The sequence below is a fragment of the Nicotiana attenuata genome, unplaced genomic scaffold (genome assembly GCF_001879085.1).
Source record: "Nicotiana attenuata strain UT unplaced genomic scaffold, NIATTr2, whole genome shotgun sequence".
Classification (NCBI taxonomy): Eukaryota; Viridiplantae; Streptophyta; class Magnoliopsida; order Solanales; family Solanaceae; genus Nicotiana; species Nicotiana attenuata.
The window spans coordinates 373,750-397,400 of NW_017670879.1; the positions used below are offsets into that span (position 1 = coordinate 373,750).

General features: G+C 34.7%; 2 protein-coding genes across 2 annotated transcripts; both read left to right on the plus strand.

The window, feature by feature from the left end:
• The first annotated feature begins 8,445 nt into the window (after nucleotides 1–8,445).
• Nucleotides 8,446–18,101, plus strand: LOC109244157 (pollen-specific leucine-rich repeat extensin-like protein 2). The gene is made up of 7 exons (XM_019411202.1): nucleotides 8,446–8,625; nucleotides 14,345–14,413; nucleotides 14,503–15,049; nucleotides 15,119–15,245; nucleotides 15,319–15,597; nucleotides 15,677–15,790; nucleotides 17,545–18,101. The coding sequence occupies exons 3-5, from the start codon at nucleotides 14,589–14,591 to the stop codon at nucleotides 15,418–15,420; spliced, it is 690 nt and encodes a 229-aa protein (XP_019266747.1). The 5' UTR covers nucleotides 8,446–8,625; nucleotides 14,345–14,413; nucleotides 14,503–14,588; the 3' UTR covers nucleotides 15,421–15,597; nucleotides 15,677–15,790; nucleotides 17,545–18,101.
• A 2,203-nt stretch (nucleotides 18,102–20,304) lies between these two features.
• Nucleotides 20,305–23,232, plus strand: LOC109244158 (protein OPI10 homolog). Its single transcript, XM_019411203.1, has 3 exons — nucleotides 20,305–20,610; nucleotides 22,309–22,442; nucleotides 22,519–23,232. Exons 2-3 carry the CDS (start codon nucleotides 22,340–22,342, stop codon nucleotides 22,977–22,979), a joined length of 564 nt encoding a protein of 187 aa, XP_019266748.1. The 5' UTR covers nucleotides 20,305–20,610; nucleotides 22,309–22,339; the 3' UTR covers nucleotides 22,980–23,232.
• Nucleotides 23,233–23,651: the final 419 nt, after the last annotated feature.

The window sequence follows — 23,651 nt, forward strand, 5'->3', positions numbered from 1 at the left end:
AATAAGTATCATTGACCGTCCTAATAAGGTCGTGATGAGAGTTAAAGTATGAATTATACATATAATATATTCAATAATCATATGCACATAAACAAGAAAAAAACAGATATTGCTTGCTTCAGACGCACAAATAAATCATATAATAGAATGCACGATAAACATATGATAAAATGCACAATAATTCAAATATCCGTATTTGTTATAAAATAATGATTGTAAAGTAAATAAACCAAAGACAACTATATAGAGAAACTAATATATTATTCAACTTTTAAACTGATGTACATAATGAACTGAAAACTCCTCTATTTATAGAAGAAAGGAAGCAGCTGCGAGGCTTTTCAGGAAGCACCTGCAAGGCTTTTCTTGAGCTGCTTGTAAGTTGTCTGCATGAGCTGCTCGCAAGCTGCCTATTTAATAAGAAGTTGTTGCAAATCATTTCATTGAGTTGCTTGCAACCTGCCTGCATGAGCTGCTTGTAGATAAACATCAACAGAGTACTAAATGGATAATCTTCTTCAGGAAGATTATCTATAGCGGAGTAATAAATGGTCATCCACAATATAATAGTTTCATAACACTCCCCCTTGGATGTTCATTAAAATATAATGTGCCTCGTTAAAACCTTACTAGGAAAAACCCAGCGGGAAAAATCCTAGTGAAGGAAAAAGAGTACACATATTTATTAATACGCATTTCTAGCTGCCTCATTAAAAACCTTACAAGAAAAACCCCATGGGAAAAACCTTAATAAGGGAAAAAGAGTACAACGCATATTTCACTCCCCCTGATAAAAACCTTGTTTCAAATATTTGAGTCTCCGCATTCCAATCATGTATACCATCTTATCAAAAGTTGAAGTTGGCAAAGATTTAGTGAACAAATCTGTCGGATTGCCACTTGAACGGATTTGTTGCACATCAATGTCACCATTTTTCTGAATATCATGTGTGTAGAATAATTTTGGCGAAATGTGTTTCGTTCTATCTCCTTTTATAAATCCTCTCTTCAATTGGGCTATGCATGCAGCATTGTCTTCGTATAAAATTGTGGATCTTTTATCACATTCCAAACCACATTTTTCTCGAATGAAATGAATCACTGATCTCAATCATACGCATTCCCTACTTGCTTCATGAATAGATATTATCTCAGCATAATTTGAAGAAGTAGTAACAATAGATTGCTTTGTGGAGCACCATGATATGACAGTACCTCCATATGTAAATACGTACCCGGTTTGAGATCGAGCTTTATGGGGATCAGATAAATAACCTGCATCTGTATAACCAACAAGATCCGCACTATCTTTGTTAGCATAAAACAAACCCATATCAAGAGTTCCCTTTAAATATTGCAATATATGCTTAATTCCGTTCAAATGTCTCTGTGTAGGAGAAGAGTTATATCTTGCTAGTAAATTAACATAAAATGCTATGTCAGGCCTTGTAGCATTAGCAAGATACATAAGTGCACCAATTGCATTAAGATAAGGCATTTCGGGACCAGGGGGTTCCTCATCCTCTTCTGGAGGTCGGAACAAATCCTTATTCACTTCAAGTGATTGAACAACCATTGGTATACTCAATGGGTGCGCTTTGTCCATATAAAAGCATTATAAGACCCTTTCTGTATAGGCAGATTGGTGGATAAAGATTATGTCTGCTAAATTTTAAATTTGCAGACCAAGACATAGTTTTGTCTTTCCAAGATCTTTCATCTTAAATTCTTTCTTAAGATATTCAATTACCTTTTGGAGCTCTTCTGGAGTTCCAACAAGATTTATGTCATCAATATGAACAACAAGTATAACCTTCTTTCAGCAAATATTCACTGAGGCGATTATACCATATGCTCCCAGATTGCTTTAAACCGTACAAAGACCTTTGTAATATGATCGAGTATATTTCTCGACACTTTGAACTATATGCTTCAGGCATTTTAAATCCTTCAGAGATCTTCATATAGATTTAATCAAATGAGTCATATAGGTTATGACTTGTATCTAAATGGCATGACATCTTCAAGTATCTGGACTGTTGGTCCGATCCTCACAATCTTTTATAATATTATGCACTATATTGTATCAAATATATCGTCGACGATCATTTCATATCAGTTCACAAGCGACATAACTTGTTGAGATCTCATCATTTTTTTTATTTTCGGGCACCTAAACTTCTTCAGGAGTTTCATGAAATGTGATGTCGTGTGCTCTTCTAGAGCTTATTTCCTCCTCATTATGATCATTTTGATCATTAGATCCTATCATTTTTCAAGGATTGTTACCTTTGGAACCGATTGGTCTACCACGCTTCATGCGTACAGTAAACTATATCCTTCAGGGACTTTAATTTTAATAGGAGCATTTGCAGCTGAAATATGATATTTAATTTTGGATCAGCAAATGCTTCTGGCATTTGACTTGAATTATCTTCTAAGTGAGGATCATATTAATGATAATTCAATTCATATAGCATATTTTTCAGCTGTTTATTCCATCCCCCAAATGTTAGAAAAACTAACATATATCCCTAATCTTCTTTGGAAAACATATCTTTGTGTTGTGGTAGAGAAATTAATCATATACCACACATCAAAAGATAGTAAAAATAATTGGTTTCTGATCCTAAACCAATTGTGAGGGGAGGACTTATCATATACTGTTGGTCTGATGCATACAAGTGCTGCTATATACAATTTAGAAAATCTTAGACCAACACATGAAGCTTTATTCTCATAAGCAATGGTTCAACCATTAATAGGAGGTATTCAATGCTAAACCGGCTTGGATAAAAACCAGCATTATCAAGATGAATTGTCTTGATTTCATCTGAAAATTATATTCTTAATTGAGAAAAGAAATTCCAAAATGCCAAACTGCAGGTTGACAATAATCACACGTGTAACCATCTTATATATGCATTTATAAGTGGTTCACATGACAGATGAATGGGCCCATATTCACCTTTTATATATTTTAGAATCAGGGGTCTTAGTCCCAACTTTAGCTGGTATAATCAATTTATTATGAGAACAAGCAACACATGAGAATTCTTGAAGAATCTTCTAGTTCTTCAATATATGCTTATCTGAATTCTCAAATAGCTCATTTAAAAATGGCAAATGAAAACTTCAAGTTTATCATGGCATGTGCTATCTCTTAGCAAACTTCTAGTTTACTATGGCATAAACTTTTGCATTAGTAAACTTCTGATTTATTGTGGCTACTTTTGCCTTAGTAAAACTTCTGGTTTATTGTGATTGCTTTTGCATTAGTAACTTCTGATTTATCGTGATACATGATGTAGTTCAAATTGAAGAATAAGGCGGGTAACTTCTCACATACATATTCTTTTTACCCCCTAGGATTGTGGGTTTCTGGTTTATTGCAATACATGTCTTGACTACAATCATATAATATGAATGACATATTTGCATATAAGCTCTTCGGGAGCCTTCAATTTATTTTCCACAATCAAATATTATTCAGACACTACTTGTGTCATGAGTCTTCTAGACAAACAGTTATCTCTTCAGGATCTTTTAATAAATATTGTACTACCAAATATTGCTCAGACACTTCTGGTGTCATGAGAGAAAATCATAATCAAATTAACACACAAAGACAATTCTAAATTTATTAAATGATGAAAATTAAGAAATTTAATATTTCGACCACTACCTAACGTTTTCCTGCTTCAGGAGGAAATTTAAATTGCTTACTACTTCAGGAGCAAATTTAAAATACAAAATATTGAGTATATCATATTACCTCTTCTGGAGGTGAGTTATAATATATTCATATCAAGAGCACGTTCATATTTACACGCTTTATTAACATTGTCACATTCACTTATGGGAATGAATCAATATTTATCAAAAATTCTCATCCTTCGGGGAATAGAATATAATTATCTGAACGTGCATTAACCACATCACATTACGATGCTTCGAACCTCCTCTCAAGATATTTTCTACTTCAGGAGCAAATCGAAGCATGTATGCAATATGAAAAAAATTTCTCTAACTTATCTTCAATTGTGACCATAACAAGCCTAAATTATCACTTCTGATGGTCATAGGCATATACCACTTTTGGTGGTTATCAAAATTTTGTTACAATGAGATATACAAAATATTTTCACTTCTGGTGGTCGTACTTTGCTAGAGTTCAAGTGAACCATAAAATTAAGCCATAACAAGACTTAGAAAAATTTATGGCATGAACTGCCAAGAGAACCAATTAGGCTCCTTAGGACCAATGAACAAAAATTATACTGTTAGTAGCAAAAAAAAACATGAATATCTGATATGAAGGAAGTACTAACCTTTTGAGTAGAATTCTTAATGATGGCGATTGGATCGGATTTATAGCATAAAAAATTTTGCTAACTCAACTCAACGAATAGTTAGTGTTAAGCAATATATGAAAGTGCAAAAATTAATGTCACAAGTCCTTTGCTACAAACCTACTTCAAGATGGCAAAGCAACAAGGGAAAATAATTCGTCGTTCATAAACAGTGATATAGGAAAACCTTTAAGCCAACAAGGAATCATTTCCATGCTTAGTTTGCAAATATGGAAATGAAATAGTGACGCTTAAGAAATATCAATGTTCAACCCACTATAAAAAGGGAAGATATCCATAAATAAAATAATTTGGTCTTACTTACAGTGAGAACTGATGCCTTTGGATGAGGATAACTATAGTAATACATCTTTCAAAGTAAGTGCTCAAGGTAGAGTCTCGTGTTGATAACTTGTTATAAAATAATAATTGTAAAGTAAATAAACTGATGTACACAATGAACTGAAAACTCCTCTATTTATAGAGGAAACGAAGCAAGGCTTTTCAGGAAGCACCTGCAAGGTTTTTCTTGAGCTGCTTGTAAGCTGTCTGCATGAGCTGCTCGCAACCTATCTGTTTAATAAGAAACTGCTGCAAATCATTTCATTGAGTTGCTTGCAACCTGCCTGCATCAGCTGCTTGTAGATAAACTTCAACAGAGTACTAAATGGATAATCTTCTTCAGGAAGATTCTCTATAGCGAAATAATAAATGGACATCCACAACATAATAGTTTCATAACAATATTCACTATATTTATCTAGTTCACAGATATAGCATATAACAATATGCACAAAAAATGACCATATAACGATATGAACAAAGGATAAAATGTAAAACTATACTGAAATCCGAAACAACCTATACTTGTCGCCAATAACTTAGAGTTGTGAATTCACATGCTCCTAACTGAATTTTACATGTCCAATGTGAGTAAATGTTCAAAACATAAAAGCAAGGTGCATGATTATCCAAACTAAATATGTATTCTAATTTACGTATAGTTTGAATTTTTATTCTAGCATATACTGAATGTGCATAACTATATTTTAGCATAAAGAATAAGCATATATAACTGATAACAGGTATGACACACCATGCACATAAGCTTAATTAGCAACAATACAACCATATCTTAAGCTGATTCTGGTATATATACTCGTCTTACATACACAATCGCCCCATATACATACCATGTATATATATAATGTCATTTTTTGAAAAAAAATATCCTAAAAAGTTCAAAGTCTTAAGTTGCCTTAATTTGAGCTAAGCTACTACTCCAAAATAGCTTTCTCGTGTCCAATTTCTTTTGGACGACACTGATTTATGCAAAACACACACACACACACAAAATATTGTTAACGGAAAAAGGTTCAAAATGCCCCTAAACTATTGGAAAAGGTTTAAAAATATCCTTCATCCACCTATTAGGCTAAAAATACCCCTCCGTCCACTTTTTTGGTTCTCGTATGCTCTTTGACCGTCAGGTCAATGCTACATTAAAAATGATTATTATTCTTTTTGTAAAGCTTAAAAAAAATATTTTGCAAAATATTTTTATTTTTTTAAACTAATGCACCAATAGTCCACTAATTTAGTAAAGTCTTCTTATTTTTTTTCCAGTTTTTACAAAAACAATTCATTTTTTACAAAAAAAAATAATATTTTTTTATTTTTTTTCAGTTTTTTTAAAGTATTTTTTTCGGTAAAAACTGAAAAAAATTTGTAAAAATAGAAAAAAAAAAATTTTTAATAAAATATTTTCGTTTTTCAAAAACTGAAAAAAATATTTTCAACAAAATATTTACGCTTTTGAAAAATATTATTTTCAGGTTTTTAAAATATTTTGTTTTATTTTCGTTTTTCTGTTTTTTTAAAGAAAAAAAATCATTTTTTTAAAAAAACTAAAAACAACTGAAAAAAAAATATTTTTCAAAAACGGAAATATTTCATTGAATATATTTTTTTCAGTTTTTAAAAAATGAAAATATTTTATGAAAAACTTTTTTTTTCTTTTTTTACAACTTTTTTCAGTTTTGAAAAAAAATGCTTTAAAAAACTGAAAAATGTAAAAAAAAAATTGTAAAAACTGAATTGTTTTTTGTAAAAACTGAATTGTTTTTTGTAAAAACTAAAAAAATGAAGAAGAAAACTTTACTAAATTAGTGGGACTAATGGTGCATTAGTTTAAAAAAACCAAAAATATTTTGTGAAATATTTTTTTTTAAGTTTTACAAAAAGAATAATAATTATTTTAAATTCAGCATTGACCTAACAGTCAAAGGGCATAAGTGAACCAAAAAGGGTAAAAATTGTGTGGGGTAGCCAATTTTTTAAAGTGGTATTTACTTTTTATCCAGCATTTTTAATGCTGATCAAAAGTAGCGACTAGTCTATTAAAATTAATATGAAAAGGCAGTATTACCCTTTCCTTCCCAAACGGAAATACGCCATTTTCAGATCCATTCCTTACAGCTCCACTTCTCCTTCTGCAATGGCGTTCTGGGGTCCATATGAGTGTTTCCATTATTTTCATATATGAAACCCAATTTTGAACAGAAGAAACGAAATGCATTAATCATATAAATTTTATAAGCCTCTCATTTTCTTTTGTGTCTACTTTCAGGAGTTAAATTGCTTGGTTTCACTCATAATAATCACAACGTGGGAGGACGTGACTTTTGGTTTTCTAAAAGAAGTGACTTTTAGATTTTCTTAAACAACAGATAATTAGGAAAAATATGGTAAAAAGCCAAAAAGTTGAGGACAAAGATAATTGTGTTAAGGACATGTAGTCCTGAAGTCCTAAAGTTAAATTCAAAAGTTAAGGACATGGTCCTGAACTTAGAGTTTCAAGTTCAAAAGTTAAGGAAATATAGTCCTGAATTCCTAAAGTTAAGTTCAATAGTTAAGGACACAAGTTCAAAAGTTAAGGACAAGCAGTCCTTAACTTACAGTTACAAGTTCTAAAGTTAAGGACAATAGGTCCTTAACTTTGATTTCCAAGTTCAAAAGTTAAGGAGATGTAGCCTTGAAGTCCTGAACTTAGAGTTACAAGTTCAAAAGTTAAGGACATATAGTCCTGAAGTCCTGAACTTAGAGTTCTAAGTTCAAAAGTTAAGGACATGTAGTCCTGAAGTCCTGGCAACACAGGCTACAGAAGTGTATAATAATGGTTCCAAACTCCAGAATTTCTAACAACCGAAGAAGGAAAACTAAGTACTAAAGATAGAGTAAGGGGGAGACTCGTCGGTCTGCGGACGCAGCAGATCTACCTCGAAGTCTCCGTAGTCCTCCTCTCTCACTGATAGTGCGCTTGAGTAGAGGTACCTGGATGATCTGCACATGAAAAACATGCGCAGGAAGGGCATGAGTACACCACACCGGTACTCAGTAAGTTCCAAGCCTAACCTCGGTTGGGTAGTGACGAGGAAGGTCAAAGACATTTTAAACGATGGCTTAAAAGTAAATACATGTGTTATTAGTGGCCAACCGTGCACTTTCCCCCCAAAAAGGTGGATGGAGGGGTATTTTTAGCCCAATAGGTGAATAAAGGGTATTTTAAAACCTTTTCCAATTGTTTAGGGGCATGTTGAACCCTTTTTCGTATTGTTAAATGAATTCATTGGACTCAGTTTTCATAATTGTTAAAATCAAAGTCAATCAAAAAATAATAATTTCCAATCAATGTATTCAAACCTTGAAATAAATTACATTTTTGGGCCATTCATATGTCATCACTACTAGAAAAACATTAATTTGTGATTGAAAATAAAGTAGTCGCTAATGGGACTACTTTTGCGACTGCTGTAGTCGGAAATAGATCTGAATTTTTATTACCTTTTCTAGAAAAGAAATTAGACTATTATTTCGACGAAAGCAGTGTGAAAATAGCGGGCCAATTTCTCGCCTTCACTTTTGCAACCGATTCGGTCAGAGAATGAAAAGTCAAAAATATTAGTTGGCCAAAAAAGCTACTGCGTCGGTCGCTAAATTAAAATTAAAATGGTAAAAGAATATTTACGCGGTAGTCACAAATCTAAATTTAATATTTCAGGCCAAAACCCTATTTCCCCAATTTGTGCGCGCCCTATTTCCCCAATTTCCCTCCTCTCTCTCTCTCTCTCGATATCTTCCATTCAATCTGAGCGGCTGACAGAGGCAAATCGGCGGACGAGGCAAAGGCTGACAGAGGCAAACCTAGAAAAAGCAAAGCTTCCACCATACCTGTGCTTGAAATTCGTTTCAACCGAGCAAAAGAGTATAGCAGGTGCCTTTTAATTTCATCACCCATATTCTGTATGAAGTTTTCTTCCTTATTTAAGGTGAACTTTTGAAGCATTATTTCTCTGTTTTCTCTTTAACATTAACATACAGAATTAGTGGAATGCATGTGTGAATTTGATTTTGCTTCTTTCAGCCGGCTCTGTATTCGGATTTTCTCTGAATTTCCAGAAAATTCACAGTATTTGTGAGTTAAAAACTTAAAGCTTTTTCTTATGTTTAATATATCGGTTAAGCTTATGTTCATACCAATGTTCTGCAAATTAAGAAGAAGCTTCTAGTAACTTCATTGTTGTTGATCTCAACCTGTTATTTTCTTGGAAACTGATTTCTGAGAATATATTTATGGAGATGTGTTTAGGATGTATCTCAAAGTGTTTGATCTTATCTCAAAGTGTTTGATCTTCACAAACTTGTAGTCGTACTTGAGAAATAGTAGCTTAGTAGGAGAGCTTTAATTTGGTAGCTGTAGTTTCAGTTATAGAATATAGCTTTGGGTAAATTGTGATGGTATCAGTAATATTTATAGGCAAAATTGGACCAATACATTAGACAGTGACTTGCCATGAAAGTAATTGGTTGTTGCCTTCTTTCTTCTCTTTTTGGTCTTTCTGTTTAGATAACAGTTGTCATTGTTACAAGTGTGTTGAATCTGTCAAAGTAACTCTTCTTTAAGTGGTCACACTAATCTCAATCTATGCTGCCTGTTGTGAACTGAAGTTGAAATATGCAAGGGCTGAATAATTTTGTATGTAAGGTTTCATCCTTATTCTTGAATCTCTGCTTTGCGTTCGATAGATAGACCTTTCCTCAACAAGTTGGTAAGAATACTTGGGGATTATTAATTAGTTAATGCTGAAAATATTCTACTCAAAAGTTTTAGAGAATTTCTCTTATTAATCGCTTTGATTGTTTTTGATAATTATGGTATTTGAGTCAGCTTACGCACATCTCAATTTTTCTCCACAAATATATATATATATATATATATATATATATATATATATATATATCTTAAGTCATGATCTATGTCTCCACAAACAGTTTTTGATAATTCATTTGCATAGGGCACATACTGTTGATAGATAACACATAATGGTTGTTGAAGTCTTGAATATTATAGGATGGCCACAAAATATATTTGTGTTGTTGAAAGAGCCAATTTTTTTATAAGTAAATTGTTTGGCATAATACTAAGTAATATATATTGTTTTAAATATCTTGGATTTATTTGTGTAGATGGAGCTTGCATATCGTAGATGGATGTATAATCGGACTTATCCTAATCGTAGTGGATTGAGTGAGGAATTTATAGAAGGGGTTGCTGAATTTGTGGCTAAAGCGAAAACACTTTATAAATTTCTCAGTGAAGGGATGATTAGGTGCCCTTGTGTCAAATGCAAGGGTGCAAAGTTATTACATCCAGATGTTGTTAAAGTTCATCTTTATAAAAAAGGATTTATGGAAAATTATTACGTGTGGACTATTCATGGAGAGGATGTTGCTAGTGTTGATAACGTCGATTTTCAAAAATTTTTTGGTAGTGAGGGTAGTCCATTAGCAGAGAATAATACTGAAAATTCTCGATTCAGTGAAATGGTTAGGGATGCTTTTGTGATGCACCCGGAGGCTCAGTCTGAACCAAATGATGATGCTAAGCGCTTCTATGAACAATTACAGGAAGCAAGTCGTCCATTGTATGAAGGCTCAATACATTCTAAGTTGTCTGTCGCAGTTAGATTATTAAGTATTAAATCGGATTCAAGTATTTCTCAAGCGGGCATGGACTCTATCATTGGCCTTATGAATGAACTTAATGCGAATAAAATTGACCTACCCAAAGATTTCTACACAGCAAAGAAATTGGTTTCTAAGTTAGGACTTTCATCAGAGAGGATTGACTGTTGTGAGAAAGGTTGCATGTTATTCTATAAGGATGATGCAGCCTTAGAAAATTGCAAATTTTGTAACCAACCTCGTTACAAAAAAGTCATAAATTCAAAAAGCAAGAAGGTTCCAGTTAAGGCGATGCATTACTTACCCCTTATACCTAGGTTAAAGAGGTTGTATGCATCAATGAGCTCTGCTCCTCATATGAAATGGCACTATGAAAATAGAAGGCCACCTGGTATTCTGTGTCATCCGTCAGATGGAGAAGCATGGAAGCATTTTGATAGGGTTTTTCTGGATTTTGCTAGTGAACCAAGAAACATTAGGTTGGGTTTATGTGCAGACGGATTCACTCCCTTTTCCGTCTCTGCTGCACCATATTCATGTTGGCCAGTGTTTGTTATGCCGTATAATCTTCCTCCTGAGCTGTGTATGACAAGTCCATATTTGTTCCTAACTTGCATTGTTCTAGGTCCGCGCAATCCGAAAAGTTTGATTGATGTATACATGCAACATTTAATTGACGAGTTAAAGTTATTGTGGCATGAAGGTGTGGAAACATATGATATATCAACTAAACAAAACTTCAGATTGCGTGCTGCTTTGATGTGGACTATAAATGATTTTCCTGCTTATGGAATGTTGTCCGGGTGGTCGACTGCAGGAAAGTTAGCTTGCCCAACTTGTATGGAAGACACAAAAGCATTCACGTTGAAACATGGAGGAAAGAATACATGGTTTGACTGCCACCGTCGATTCTTGCCTATGGATCACGAGTTTAGGATAAATACTAGTGCATTTATGAAGAACCAAACTGATTTTGAGGAGCCACCGTCACCATTGTCGCCAGAAGAAATTTGGAACAGAGTTAGGTTTCTACCAAAGGTAACAGAGGCTCCAATATCTAATAAGATACCCGGTTATGGTGTTACGCATAATTGGACTAAACAGAGCATATTTTGGGAGTTACCTTATTGGAAGCATAATCTTCTTCGGCATAATTTGGATGTCATGCATATCGAGAAAAACTTTTTTGACAACTTGTTTAATACAATAATGGATGTCAATAACAAGACAAAAGATAACTTGAAGACTAGGATGGACTTAAAGGAATATTGTAGGCGAAGTGAGTTATACCTGACATACTTGAACAACAAGATTCAGAAGCCCAAGGCCAGTTACACATTCACTTTGGATGAGAGAAGAGAGATTTGTGATTGGGTTAAGAATTTGAGGATGCCTGATGGATATGCGTCAAACTTATCCAGGTGTGTTGACATGAAAGAAGGGAAGTTGACGTCTATGAAGAGCCACGATTGTCACATTTTCCTCGAATCTTTGATGCCTATTGCATTCAAAGCGTTGCCTGATAGAATATGGAAACTCATTACTGAGATAAGTTTATTTTTCAAGGAGTTGTGTTCTAGCACATTGAAGGTGGAGAACTTAGCTTACATGGAGAGTAACATTTGCTTAACTTTAAACAAGCTGGCGAAAATTTTTCCTCTTGGGTTTTTTGATGTAATGGAACATCTTCCAATTCATCTTGCACAAGAGGCACGACTTGGAGGTCCTGTACAATGTAGATGGATGTATCCTTACGAGAGGTAATGACTTTAAATTATTTTTCCTTGACTTGTTTTAATTAAACATTATTTCATCTAAACATTGTGCTATGTAGGACTATTGGAAAATGTAAGTGGACCGTAAAAAATCGATCTAGGATTGAGGGATCGATATGCGAGGCACATCTGGCTAAAGAAACTTCTTTTTTCTGTTCATATTATTTTGAACATGATGTGCCATGTTTGAGAAATAGGCCAAATCGGCATGATGATGGAGGTGTTAATGATCCTTTGGCACCACCATTTTCCATATTCAATCAACCAGGTAGAGGCCCGCAAAACTAGTAAAAAGCGAAATTTGACTGAGATGGAGAAAAAATCCGCTACAACACATGTATTATTGAATTGTCCAGAGGTCCAACCTTATTATAAGTAAGTCTTAATTTATACTAAAGGCGATTATTACATTATCAAAGTTATTTTAACTAATGAAAGTTATAATTTTGTCCGGCAGTTACTTTATAGGTGTAAACGGGCATGATGCTATTTATCCAAGATTTTCAGAGTGGTTTAAGGAGTTTGTAAGTTCTATTTTGTGGCTACAAATTCAGTACATGTATCTTTAAAATTCTAACTTTTCTTTAACTTTATATAGGTTCATAATCCAGTGAATGGAATTAATGACCCATTTTTGCGTGATATAGCTTGGGGACCTGACTATAATAAAGTCAGAATGATGTCTAAGTACTTTGTCAATGGGTACAAGTTTCATACAGAAGAATGGTCTAAGAATAAGAAAACCAATAATAGTGGGGTGTGGGTAAAGGGTGATGGAGATGTTGATTATTATGGTGTGCTTCAAGAGATTTTAGAACTAGAGTATTTCGGTTGGCCGAAAAAAAATTGGTACTCTTTTGGTGTAAGTGGTATGATCCAACACCTACTAGAGGTACAAAAGTTCACCCTCAATATAAAATAGTTGAAATTAACCACACGAAGGAGTATGGATTCTATGATCCATTTATCATTGCACAAAATGTGAAACAAGTGTATTATGTTCCTTATTCTTTGTGCAAGAATAAGTCCACATGACGGATAGTTATAAAAACAAAGCCCGTTGGTAGAGTAGAAGTTGAGAATGCATTAGAAGTCGCGTACCAGAATGATATTTCGAGTGTTCAAGAAAGTGTTGATTATGAATTAGTGGGCGAATTGCAGCATAGTACAGGCATCTATGAAGAATATGATCCTTCGGTCCTTACTCGTAGAGCAAATAAGCATGATTTTGGGGAAGGAACATCCCGTACAAACATGGAGGAAGATCCCGCCGATGAACATGAAACAAGCGAGGAAGAATCATTTGATAAAAATGAAACAAGCGATGAGGAAGAATTGCTTGATGAAAATGAAACAAGCGATGAGGAAGAATTAAATAATGAATATCAATCAAGCGAAGAGGATTGACATGTTGGTTTTATTTTAACGACATGTACTAGCCTTTTTTTATTTGTGTAAGACAACTGTCTTCCATTTTCATTTCTAATTTGTTTTTTGGTCTGTAAATTTCTCAGGTAGGTTACACCGTTTGCAGATGTGCACTCAACAGTCGCATATTCTGTACTTTACTCCGGCTCTATTTCAGCTTCTTTTCATTATTACTTGGTCTCTCTCACTTTTAGCTTTTGGTTTGATTCAAATTTTTCATTTGCTCTTTCTTTCACCTAGATGAAACTGGAATTCTGAGAAAGGATGGTACTACTCATTAGATTGAATTGGTTACTTTATTTGCTAGATATCTATGTTAATTCCTAATTCACTTGAAATATCAAAAGGTTATGGTACATGATAGTATCTTCTCATTTGTTCAAAAAATAGCAAATGTTCAGCTTAAATGTGCTATTCCTTTCATGCTGTTCTCTGATGTGAATTAGATAGCACATGTGCTTTGTCTACAATCCTCATGTACAAGGTTACTAATTCGCGATTTACCATGAACCTGGTTAAATGTTCTAGGATAGTAATATGTGATGTTTCACTAGAAAAGAACATTTGAAAGTTAGGTTGATTAATAGATGTGTTCAAACTTTGATATGAGTCAATGCCTCAAATATCTAGAAAATTTGAAAAGTGAGGTGTGTGAATGCAGATAAAAAAATTTGTGTTTTAGAGTGCTGATATGTTGACACTTCTTTTACAGAGCTTCCATATAGTCTTACATTAAAGGATATTTATAGGTTTTATCGTATTCAGGATCTTGGTGGCCTCCTCTTAGTTTTCTTTGTACAAAGTTCAGACGAGGCCAACTTTACATACTCTTCGGTGCTAATCAAACACTTTATCCTCTTCTTTACATTTTTTATGTCTTAACATATTTTATCTAATGCTTTTAATATACTTATGTTACACAGATGGCGCCAGGAAAAAAAAAAAGATAAGACACAATTCCCAGCTTCCTCAGCACACTTCAGGTCCTACTACCTCGTCTGTGCCATTTATGGGTCCTCCTCATCCTCATCCTCCTCCGCCTCCTCCTCCTCCGCCTCCTCAGCAGACTTCAGTGCCACCTGGCTTTTTCACTTTGCCCTCTTGTGATCCAGTTCGATATAAGCCTATCTCTAATTCCCAGAGCATGCACACTATACCATCTTCTTCGCCAGCTTATCGTACTAGTCAGCATGGTTGCTCCTCATCTATGCCTCCGTCATCATTCACTCCATACCCAAGCTACCATGTTAGTCAGAATGGTGGTTCCGCATCTATGACTCCATCTTCATCTCCATCATCATCCACTCCTAGTGTTTCTAGGCCGCATGTTGGAGATTCTACCATACCGTCATCCCCATCTATTGATACATCTACACCTGCTCCTGATGATACACAGACTCAGACTTTTGAAGAGATTGTATCATATGATTCCCTTCATAGACTGATTATCATTCCTGATGGGACTACTGGGTAAGAAATTACTTTATTATTCGTTTGAATTGTTGAATATATTTTTAACATATATTAATTTTAATGCAGGTTTGTTCCCTCCAAGGAATCTACGAAGGTGGTTGTGGATTGTGTTAAAGGATTTTATCGAGATGCTTGGAGTAAATGGTCAGATGTACCGTATATTTACAGAAATCAGATGTGGAATCAATTTAGGGTACAAAATCAATAAATTTTGTATTATTTATCAAACTACCCTTATTTCATCTAATGTTTTAAATAATTTGCAGACAAGGTGTGCATGGATTCCCAAATATCATCAGCAAATAAGTCATAATTTCGAGAAAAAAGCTGCTGATCGGCTTAAAAATCTCCTTTATAAAGCTCGATAGAAGGGCGAGAAGCCCGGTTGGATGCTAAAAGAATTGTGGGATAGACTTATTGTGATATGGGCTTCCGAAGAATTTAAGAAGAGGAGCAATGCTGCAAAGGCTGCCCGAGCCTCCAATACGGGTGGCTCATTGCACACTGGGGGTTCAATTAGTATGGAGACCCATCGAAGGAGAATGGTAACTTTCTTATTATATTTGTTTTGATTTTAACTAGATGCAATTGAACTTTATCTAACTTAATTTTTTTTTTTTGCAGGAAAAGGAAAAAGGGAGACTTGTGACTTATGCTGAGGTCTTTGAGGACAAACATTTGAAAAAGAAAAAGGATGGGACAAGAGAATGGGTCGGGCCGCGTGCTGCGAGGGTATATGTAAGATCCTTCTATTTCCTTTTTGTCTCTTCTTCTTTCTTCTTCTTCTTCTTTGATTTGTTGGGGTTGATGATTCTTCTAGTCATAAGACAAGGACCTTATACTTTTATATATGTTGCTCTCCACAAGACTCCAATGATTGTGTTGGAACTTCAAAAACAGAGGTGTTCAAAGTAACCATAGGTTGTTTCACCATATTATTATTCAACACCATTGCATTTTGAACCTCTTTAATAATTTTTCCACATGAGGGTTAGAAAAATGTAGAGTAGGAGTATTAGAGCTGTGATTGCCTGTTAGTTCCCCCATCAGATTTTTCTTTGAGGCATTCTGTCCAGCTTGTGAGATTGATTTTCCATCTACAAGAACAATGTCCTTTGAGACATTTGCTGAAACTGCTGTGTGTTTGGGTAATTGTTGCTGTTTTCCATCACCTGGTAATTGCCCAGATTTTTGTTCTGCCTCAAGACTAGCCTGCTGCCAGTTCTTCCCAGCATCCTCCTCGTATTCATTCATCAAAGCATCAAAGGAATTAGAAACTCTACAGTTCTTCGATGCACTATTCTAATTTTTGTTAACTGGAGCCTTTTTATTGCTAGTTGACTGCTGTGCATGATTAAATACTGTCCAGTCCTCACCCTTTCTATTTTTCACTCCTTTAGAACTTGATTCATTGCCCCGAGATTGAGATATCCTTCTTGCAATGTCTTTGATTGATTTTGATCAATATTTGATACTTTGCCTCGTGGTTCTGGAACTTGTTATCGCCCGTTGTGGAGTCAAAACAGACTAAGTTAGAAGTATTAATTTCTGGTGTAAGTCCTGTATGTATATTTAATTTTACCATTTTGGAGGATCAATATGAAGAACCTATTTTCATGTCATCTGTTCAAGACTCATATATCTAGGAAAAATGAAGAACTCAGTTCAATGATGTTTATAGTTTACTCATGCAACTCGAATCACCAACTGCATAATCTAGCTAAGAGAATTAATCCAGTATTCACTTTGTCGAGTGATTAGTAAACTGGGTAAAAAGAGCAGCGTCAGGAAATCACGGGTATCAGGTCTGGTAGTTGGTGTAAAAGGAGAATTTATCTAGTTATTCAGTCTAACTAACTCGACAGCTTTAGTTGTTGTATGTCATCTCTTATAAGAAGTTTCATTCATTGTTTTCAATGTCTTACGTCTTGTTGAATTCCTTGACTTTTCACAATATTCCTTATTACTGAACCCATTAGCAAGAAGTATCGATGAGTTGCTGCTTCAAATTTAGCTAATAGTTACTGCTTTTTCATTGTCTTGAGGACAACATTGGTTATATTTACACTTTGTGTTGCATTTTTTCTTCCCTTTTTTGGTAAATTATATCTTCTTTCTTGTTCATTGATTCAGACTGCACTAGTTGTAATCGAACTAGCATTTCCTATGTTTTGCTTAGTTGCAGTTGCCTGTTGAACCATATGCACATGAACTGTTACGCTTACAAGAAACTTTAGATATACTAAGCGGCTGGCAACTTATGTGCTGCTTGTGGTGTCTGACCAGTTCATCTGATAATTCTGATCATTTCCAGCAGCTGATAATTCTCTCTACCTCATAGTTGTGAAAAAATCAGAGTGCCCTCAGAACAATCACCCCGGGCAACTAGCTAGCTTTTATATCCTTAAATTCAAGTGCTGTTTTTTTTACAAAGAGGGAAAATCTGCTGGTACTCTATCTGAATATCTTTTCGGTCTCCATTTTAATTTCAGGAAGCCTATCAGCAACGTTTTGAGGAATGGCGTCAAAGTCAACCCGATTCCGAGGATGGTAGCTCAACCCAAGTGTCACTCAATGATGTAGCTTCAATATGGATGCAGGTGGTTGGTGGCGCAAAGAAAGGTAGAACCTACGGTCTTGGATCACAATATTCTGTAGGTCGTTCTACCACATTGTTGTCTGGTGATGCGAGTTATTCGCAAGATCACGAAGAGGTGGAAGCATTACGAAAAGAAGTTGAAGAATTGAAGGAGGAACGGAAAGAAGATCGCGCAAATTTTAACAAATTGCAGAGTCTAGTGGAGAAATTTATGAGCGGACGTCCATTTGCTCCTTCGAATATTGACAATGGCGGGGATAATGAGTTTTAATTTGTTATGGTTATTGATGTTTGAGACATTATTATTTGTTGTAGTTGAATGTTTAGACTTGGTAATATTTACACTTGACTATGATTGTAATATTTTAGACTAGATTGAATGGTGTTAGAATGTTTAACTCTTTTTGGATCTTTTAGTTACAAATATTTATGTTTTGCATTTTATGGATTTGATTAGTTGCAATGGTGGATTGATTGGTTAGCATTGTAGATTAATTGGTTGTTGTATATTTGAATTGGTAGGTGGTATTGCTTTAAAAGAGCTGGAATTTGGCAAAAAATTGCCAGTTTTCCGACTTATTTCCAACCATAGTAGTCGCAAATACAAATAAATAAATAGTTTTAAATTAGATTTGCGACCACAGTAGTCAGAATAATAAATAAATAAATAATTTTAAATCAGATTTGCGACCACAGTAGTGGGAAAAATCAAATAAAATTAAATACTATTATAATTAGATATGCTGTTTGCGACCGAAGTAGTGAGAAAGTTAATATAAAATTAAAATTTAATTTAACCTGTTTGCGACCGCGTCGGTCAGAAACTTTACCGCATTTATTAGTCGTTTTCTATTTTGCCTTAGCGACCGCTGTAGTCGCAAATTACGGACGAATTCGGTCGCAAATTATTTTAGACCAACTATTTTGCGACTACGACTTTTCAGTCTAAAAGTAGTCGAAAATTAGCATTTTCTGACCACTTTCTGACCGTTTTTGCAGTCGCAAAATAGCCATTTTCTAGTAGTGCATGCATAAAGTTCAAATGTATAATTGGATTTTCAATTGAGACTCATTTAGGTCTTCCAAACATTCATTTTTAATTTTGGTCAGATCTCGAATAAATTATATTTTTGGGTCACTCATACGTCGTAAAGTTCAAATGTATAATTGGATTTTCAATTGAGACTCATTTAGGTCTTCCAAACATTAATTTTTTGATTTTGGTCAGATCTCGAATAAATTATATTTTTGGGTCACTCATATATCGTAAAGTTCAAATATATAATTGAATATTCAATTGAGAACCATTTAGGTCTTCAAAACCTTAATTTTTAATTTTAGGAACTTGAGGCCCAAATTCACAATTTTACTCCCGAATCTTCATGTTTAAAGTGTAAAAATTCATACATAATTAAGTATTAAACACAAACAACTAAATAAAATAATTTTCTTAGTCCGATAGGTGAATTCCTAGTCCAAAATAGTTAACACTTAAAAATGGTAAAAATAAGGTCTAAAATGGCGAATTGATCTGTTTATACAAGAGTACCATCATAATCCAGACATTCAACTGCTACTGCAGCGTTCTTGCTTGAGCCGAGCTCCTATGTTTATGACCAGTGGCGTAGCCACATATATTAGAGGGTAGTTGACCGAACATCCTTTTTCGAAAAACTATTTTGCGTATATAAAAATTTATATTGTGTATATAGGTCAAACATATTTTTTATATGTATATGTTAAATATTAAATTTTGAACATCACTACTAGAAATCTGGTAAATACCAACCAAAAAAACCGACTAAAGTGGCCAACTACCGACCAAAATGCGAGCAAATACGCTTGAACGGTATTTTGATGGTCGTTTTAATATACCGACCAAAGTTGGTCGGAAATTACCAACCAACATTGGTCGGTAAATTAAATTCAAAAAAAAATATTGCAAAAAAAGCCCGACCAAAGTTGGTCGGTATTTTAATTGTGTAATCAAAAGATTCACCGTATGGGAATCGAACAGGGGTGTGTACTGTGGCAGGATACTATTCTACCACTAGACCATTGGTGCATTTTGTTTTAAGATTGTCTTTTTTTTATTTAAACTCTTTAATTATATTTTCGCACGAAAATAATCGACAAAAGTTGGTCGGTTTTATTAAAAAATAAAATTACCGACCAAAGTTGGTCGGTTTTTTAAAATTACCGGCCGAATTTACCGACCAAAGTTGGTCGGTTTTTTTATTATTAATTTTTATTTATTTTAATTGCAAAAACCGACCAAAGTTGGTCGGTTTCTTGAAAAATAAGTTTCGCGGGACTCAAAAATAGTTTTCCGTATTTTTGCGCCAAAGAAAACCGACCCAAAGTTGGTCGGTTTGTAAAAAAAAATTAAAAATTAAAATATTTACTTAACTATGACATATTATAAATTTATTTACGCATACTAGACATGTTATCACTTATAAATTTTAAATTTTAACTTGATCGAGGACGCGTTTAAATTTTATGGGTCTCAACCTAAATCATACCGGTAAGTCATAAATTATAATTCCAACCTATAGGAATAAAAAATTCACAAAACAAGGGGTTTTAGTTTAGGGTTTTAGGCCAGGAAGATGCTTAAGCTTGGATTAAAAGTAGTTTTTAGTTTCTAAAAAGGCTTTCTAATGCATTTTTCTTTTCTATACTTGCATCTCTTTTTGGTAGGTACTTAATAGTCGACTGCAAATGAAGGGGGAAAAAAATTTAGTCGACTGCAAATGTTCTAGATCTTTCTTTTTTTTTGTGCCTTCATCTTCCCGTCATTTCTACATAACATCTTCAATCTGTTGTTCCCCCATCTTCGTCCCTTTTCTTCCCTCTACATAAACCCACCAAAAACCCTATCATATATGTTAAAATTGAAAGGTACCCATTAAAATTTCTCCTTCGCTGTATAGCTGGGACAAATTCACAACTTCAGGTACAGAATCAACTCAATTTTTAGCACCCTCTACATTCTCTTTTTGTTATTAACTGTCATTATTCTCCTTTTTATGGTGTTGTATGCAAGTGTCAGAATTAGTCCGTAAATGGGGAAAAGAATCATTTTTTAAAGTTTGGGAGTAATTATGACCCCGAATAGAATGATTTGGATACGGATAATTTCATATGGTGGGTTCTATCTAATTTGGAATTGAGGCTTAGTTGATTGATTTACTTTTATGGTGATTCCAGTGGAAATTTTGTGGGTTTTAGCTGATTAAGCTCTGTCTTTAGCTGATGGTTTTCCCATAAAACCTCCTCATAGAGCTATGGTAGTACCATGTATGGCATAATTATTGTGGGTTTGTGCTAGAGTTAGGTTTAAAATCTAGATTTTGTAAAAGGGGATGTGATAAGTTCACTACCCCGTTTTGGCGTGAGCCCCTTCAAGGGGCTATCTTGCTAAAGAAAATTTTCTTCTTAGGCAGATCACAGATGAGTTTTCATGGGTTTTTTTTTCTTTCAGCTTCCTGTAAACCGGTTTGTTAACATAGCATTTCATATCGAATTAGCATTGCCTTTTTAATGTCTTTGGTGTGTTATTTGCATGTTTTAGTCTGTTCAACTTTCATGTTTACTGTAAATGTTCCTTCTTAGGCAGATCACAGATGACTGTAAATTGAATGGTATATTGCATGGTATATTATCATGTCGAATATAAATTTGTATTGTAGAAAAAAAAAGAGGAGGTAGTTTTTTTTCACCCTTTTAGTTAATCTAATAGAGTTGGTGTGGACCTGCACAAGATAGGGGTAAGGCTGCGTACTCACTACCCTCCCCAAATCCCACTTGTGGGATTACACTGGGTTTGTTGTTGTTGTTGTAATAGAGTTGGTGTAGAAGGATAACTCCCAAATGTTGTCCTGGGAATAGTTAAATGTAATTTTGTACTCTAGAAAGAAAGAGGGGTAGTTTGTCCACCCTTTTAGTTAATCTAATAGAGTTGGTGTAGGAGGATTGCTCCCAAGTGTTTTCCTAGGTATATTTTACACGCAGCCAATGTTTACACTAAACAAAATAATTAACTTTAGGGTCAAATTTAAAATGAGAATACATATCACTTCATCGTTCTGTAGTAATAAAACTTAATCCTTGTGTGATAATAAAAGTATACATGCAAGACACATGTTGCGTCCATTAGTTTGGTGTAAATATCATGTGCGGGTAAATTTTCTTTCCGAGTTGAGTTTGATATTAGATTGCTCCCTAATTTCCCTTTCTTACTTTCTTTGATTTATGTTCTTAAAGTAAGTTTAGGCCATGCAGCAGTATCAGATGATTCTTTTTGGGGCTGTTTGTAAGAATGTATGAGCTTTTCTCTTTTCATTGTGCATTTTGCTAACATAATTTCAAAGGTTGCGAGCAAGTGTGACTTAATTTTGCAGTGTTTTTGTGTGGAACGCAAAGTAGCAACTTTGAATTAGATTATGATCTTTACCTAACACTACAATCTAGGCAGTTTTGTGCAACTTCAGATATCGTATGGCTGTTTGAATTTGAATCAATTCGAAACATCGGCTTGTGGTTGGTCAGATGTTGCTCTGAGTTTGAATCATTTCGAAACATCTGCTTGTGGTTGGTTAGATGCTGTGAAAATTTATTTTCCTAACCGTGGTTCCTTTCTTCTTCTCCTCAGGAAAAAGGCACAAGAAATAAAGTAACGAACAATGTTTGGAGTAGTGTTCCCGAACCGAAGCTTCCCTATGGATATCTCCACCTTTGCTCAAATTGACACAACCCATTGGGTCCTTGACATGAACACCTTTGTTGGTAAGTTCCAACACGCTCAATCAAAGACAGTTTATGCTTTTTCACCAGCCTGACAGTTCTAACGTAACGCGTGCAGGGGAAGAATACGATTCAATTCGTGAAGTCTGCATATTCCTCATCAACAACTTCACGCTGCCACCAGACAAGGCCCTTGCTGTGTATATCCAATCCCCTGGCTCACCTTTCCTCTTTTGTGGTGCAGTCACGCTGACGCGACCCTCTGCCGTGCTGTTGCTCCCTTGGCCAGAGTCCGGTGGCCAACTGCAGCTCACTGCCGATGCAACTCCAGTCTCTGCCAAGATAGGTGTCTCAGTTGAGGACCTTGCAACACTTCCCTCCCTTGATGTCACTGCAGGGAAGAAAATCGAGAGGTTGGCATTGAAAGTTGGTGAAAACTTGTTCAATTTTATGCAGTCGTTTTGTGGGGTGGATGGCAGTAAGCTGGTGGTGCCTATGGATATATTGGATCGTTGGTTCAAGAAATTCCAGGAACGAGCAAAGCGAGATCCAGAATATTTGAAGGGCTTCGCCTTGTAGTTTGGCTGAGAAGTATATTTCATGTGTGTAGGTTCCACATGAGAATTTACTGAGTTGATTGTTGTAGGATTGTGATATGTTATTTTCAGTATTTGGTTAACTTTGGGCGGCAACCACTGTCTAATGTTGGTTTTTGGACAAGTGAGTCTCAATCTTTTAGCATTTGAGTTACATTTGAAGGGTGTAAAGCAGTTTCTTCTCTTTGTTGTACGGATTATGTTCAGCACGTTTTTCCCGTAAATTGAGTTCAAAAGTGAAGAGAAAGAAAAATAGCAGCAAGGAGGTGGAAAGTCGGAAATTTGGGAAACCTTTTTTCTAATGAAGTGTACTCACTAAGGGTGTTTAACGGGTGGGCCGGGATGGGTAGGGATTTTTTGTACCCGTACGGGTTATGGTCCGGGCCGGTTACGGGTTGGGGCTTACCGGGTTTAACGGGTTCGGGTTCATCCGGGTAAAAATTGAACTGATACGGTTACGGGTTGAGTGTATTTTTTAATTTTTTTTTTGTATTTTGTAAACTATTGTAAGTTATATGAATACTTTGTATTAATATAAAGAATACAAGGAAGATGGGAAAAAATTGCACTTATAAATTGCAAGTGCTACATTTATTTCAAAATTCAAATTTACAAATTGAAAGATTTACATTTAACAACAAGTAAATTAACCAAA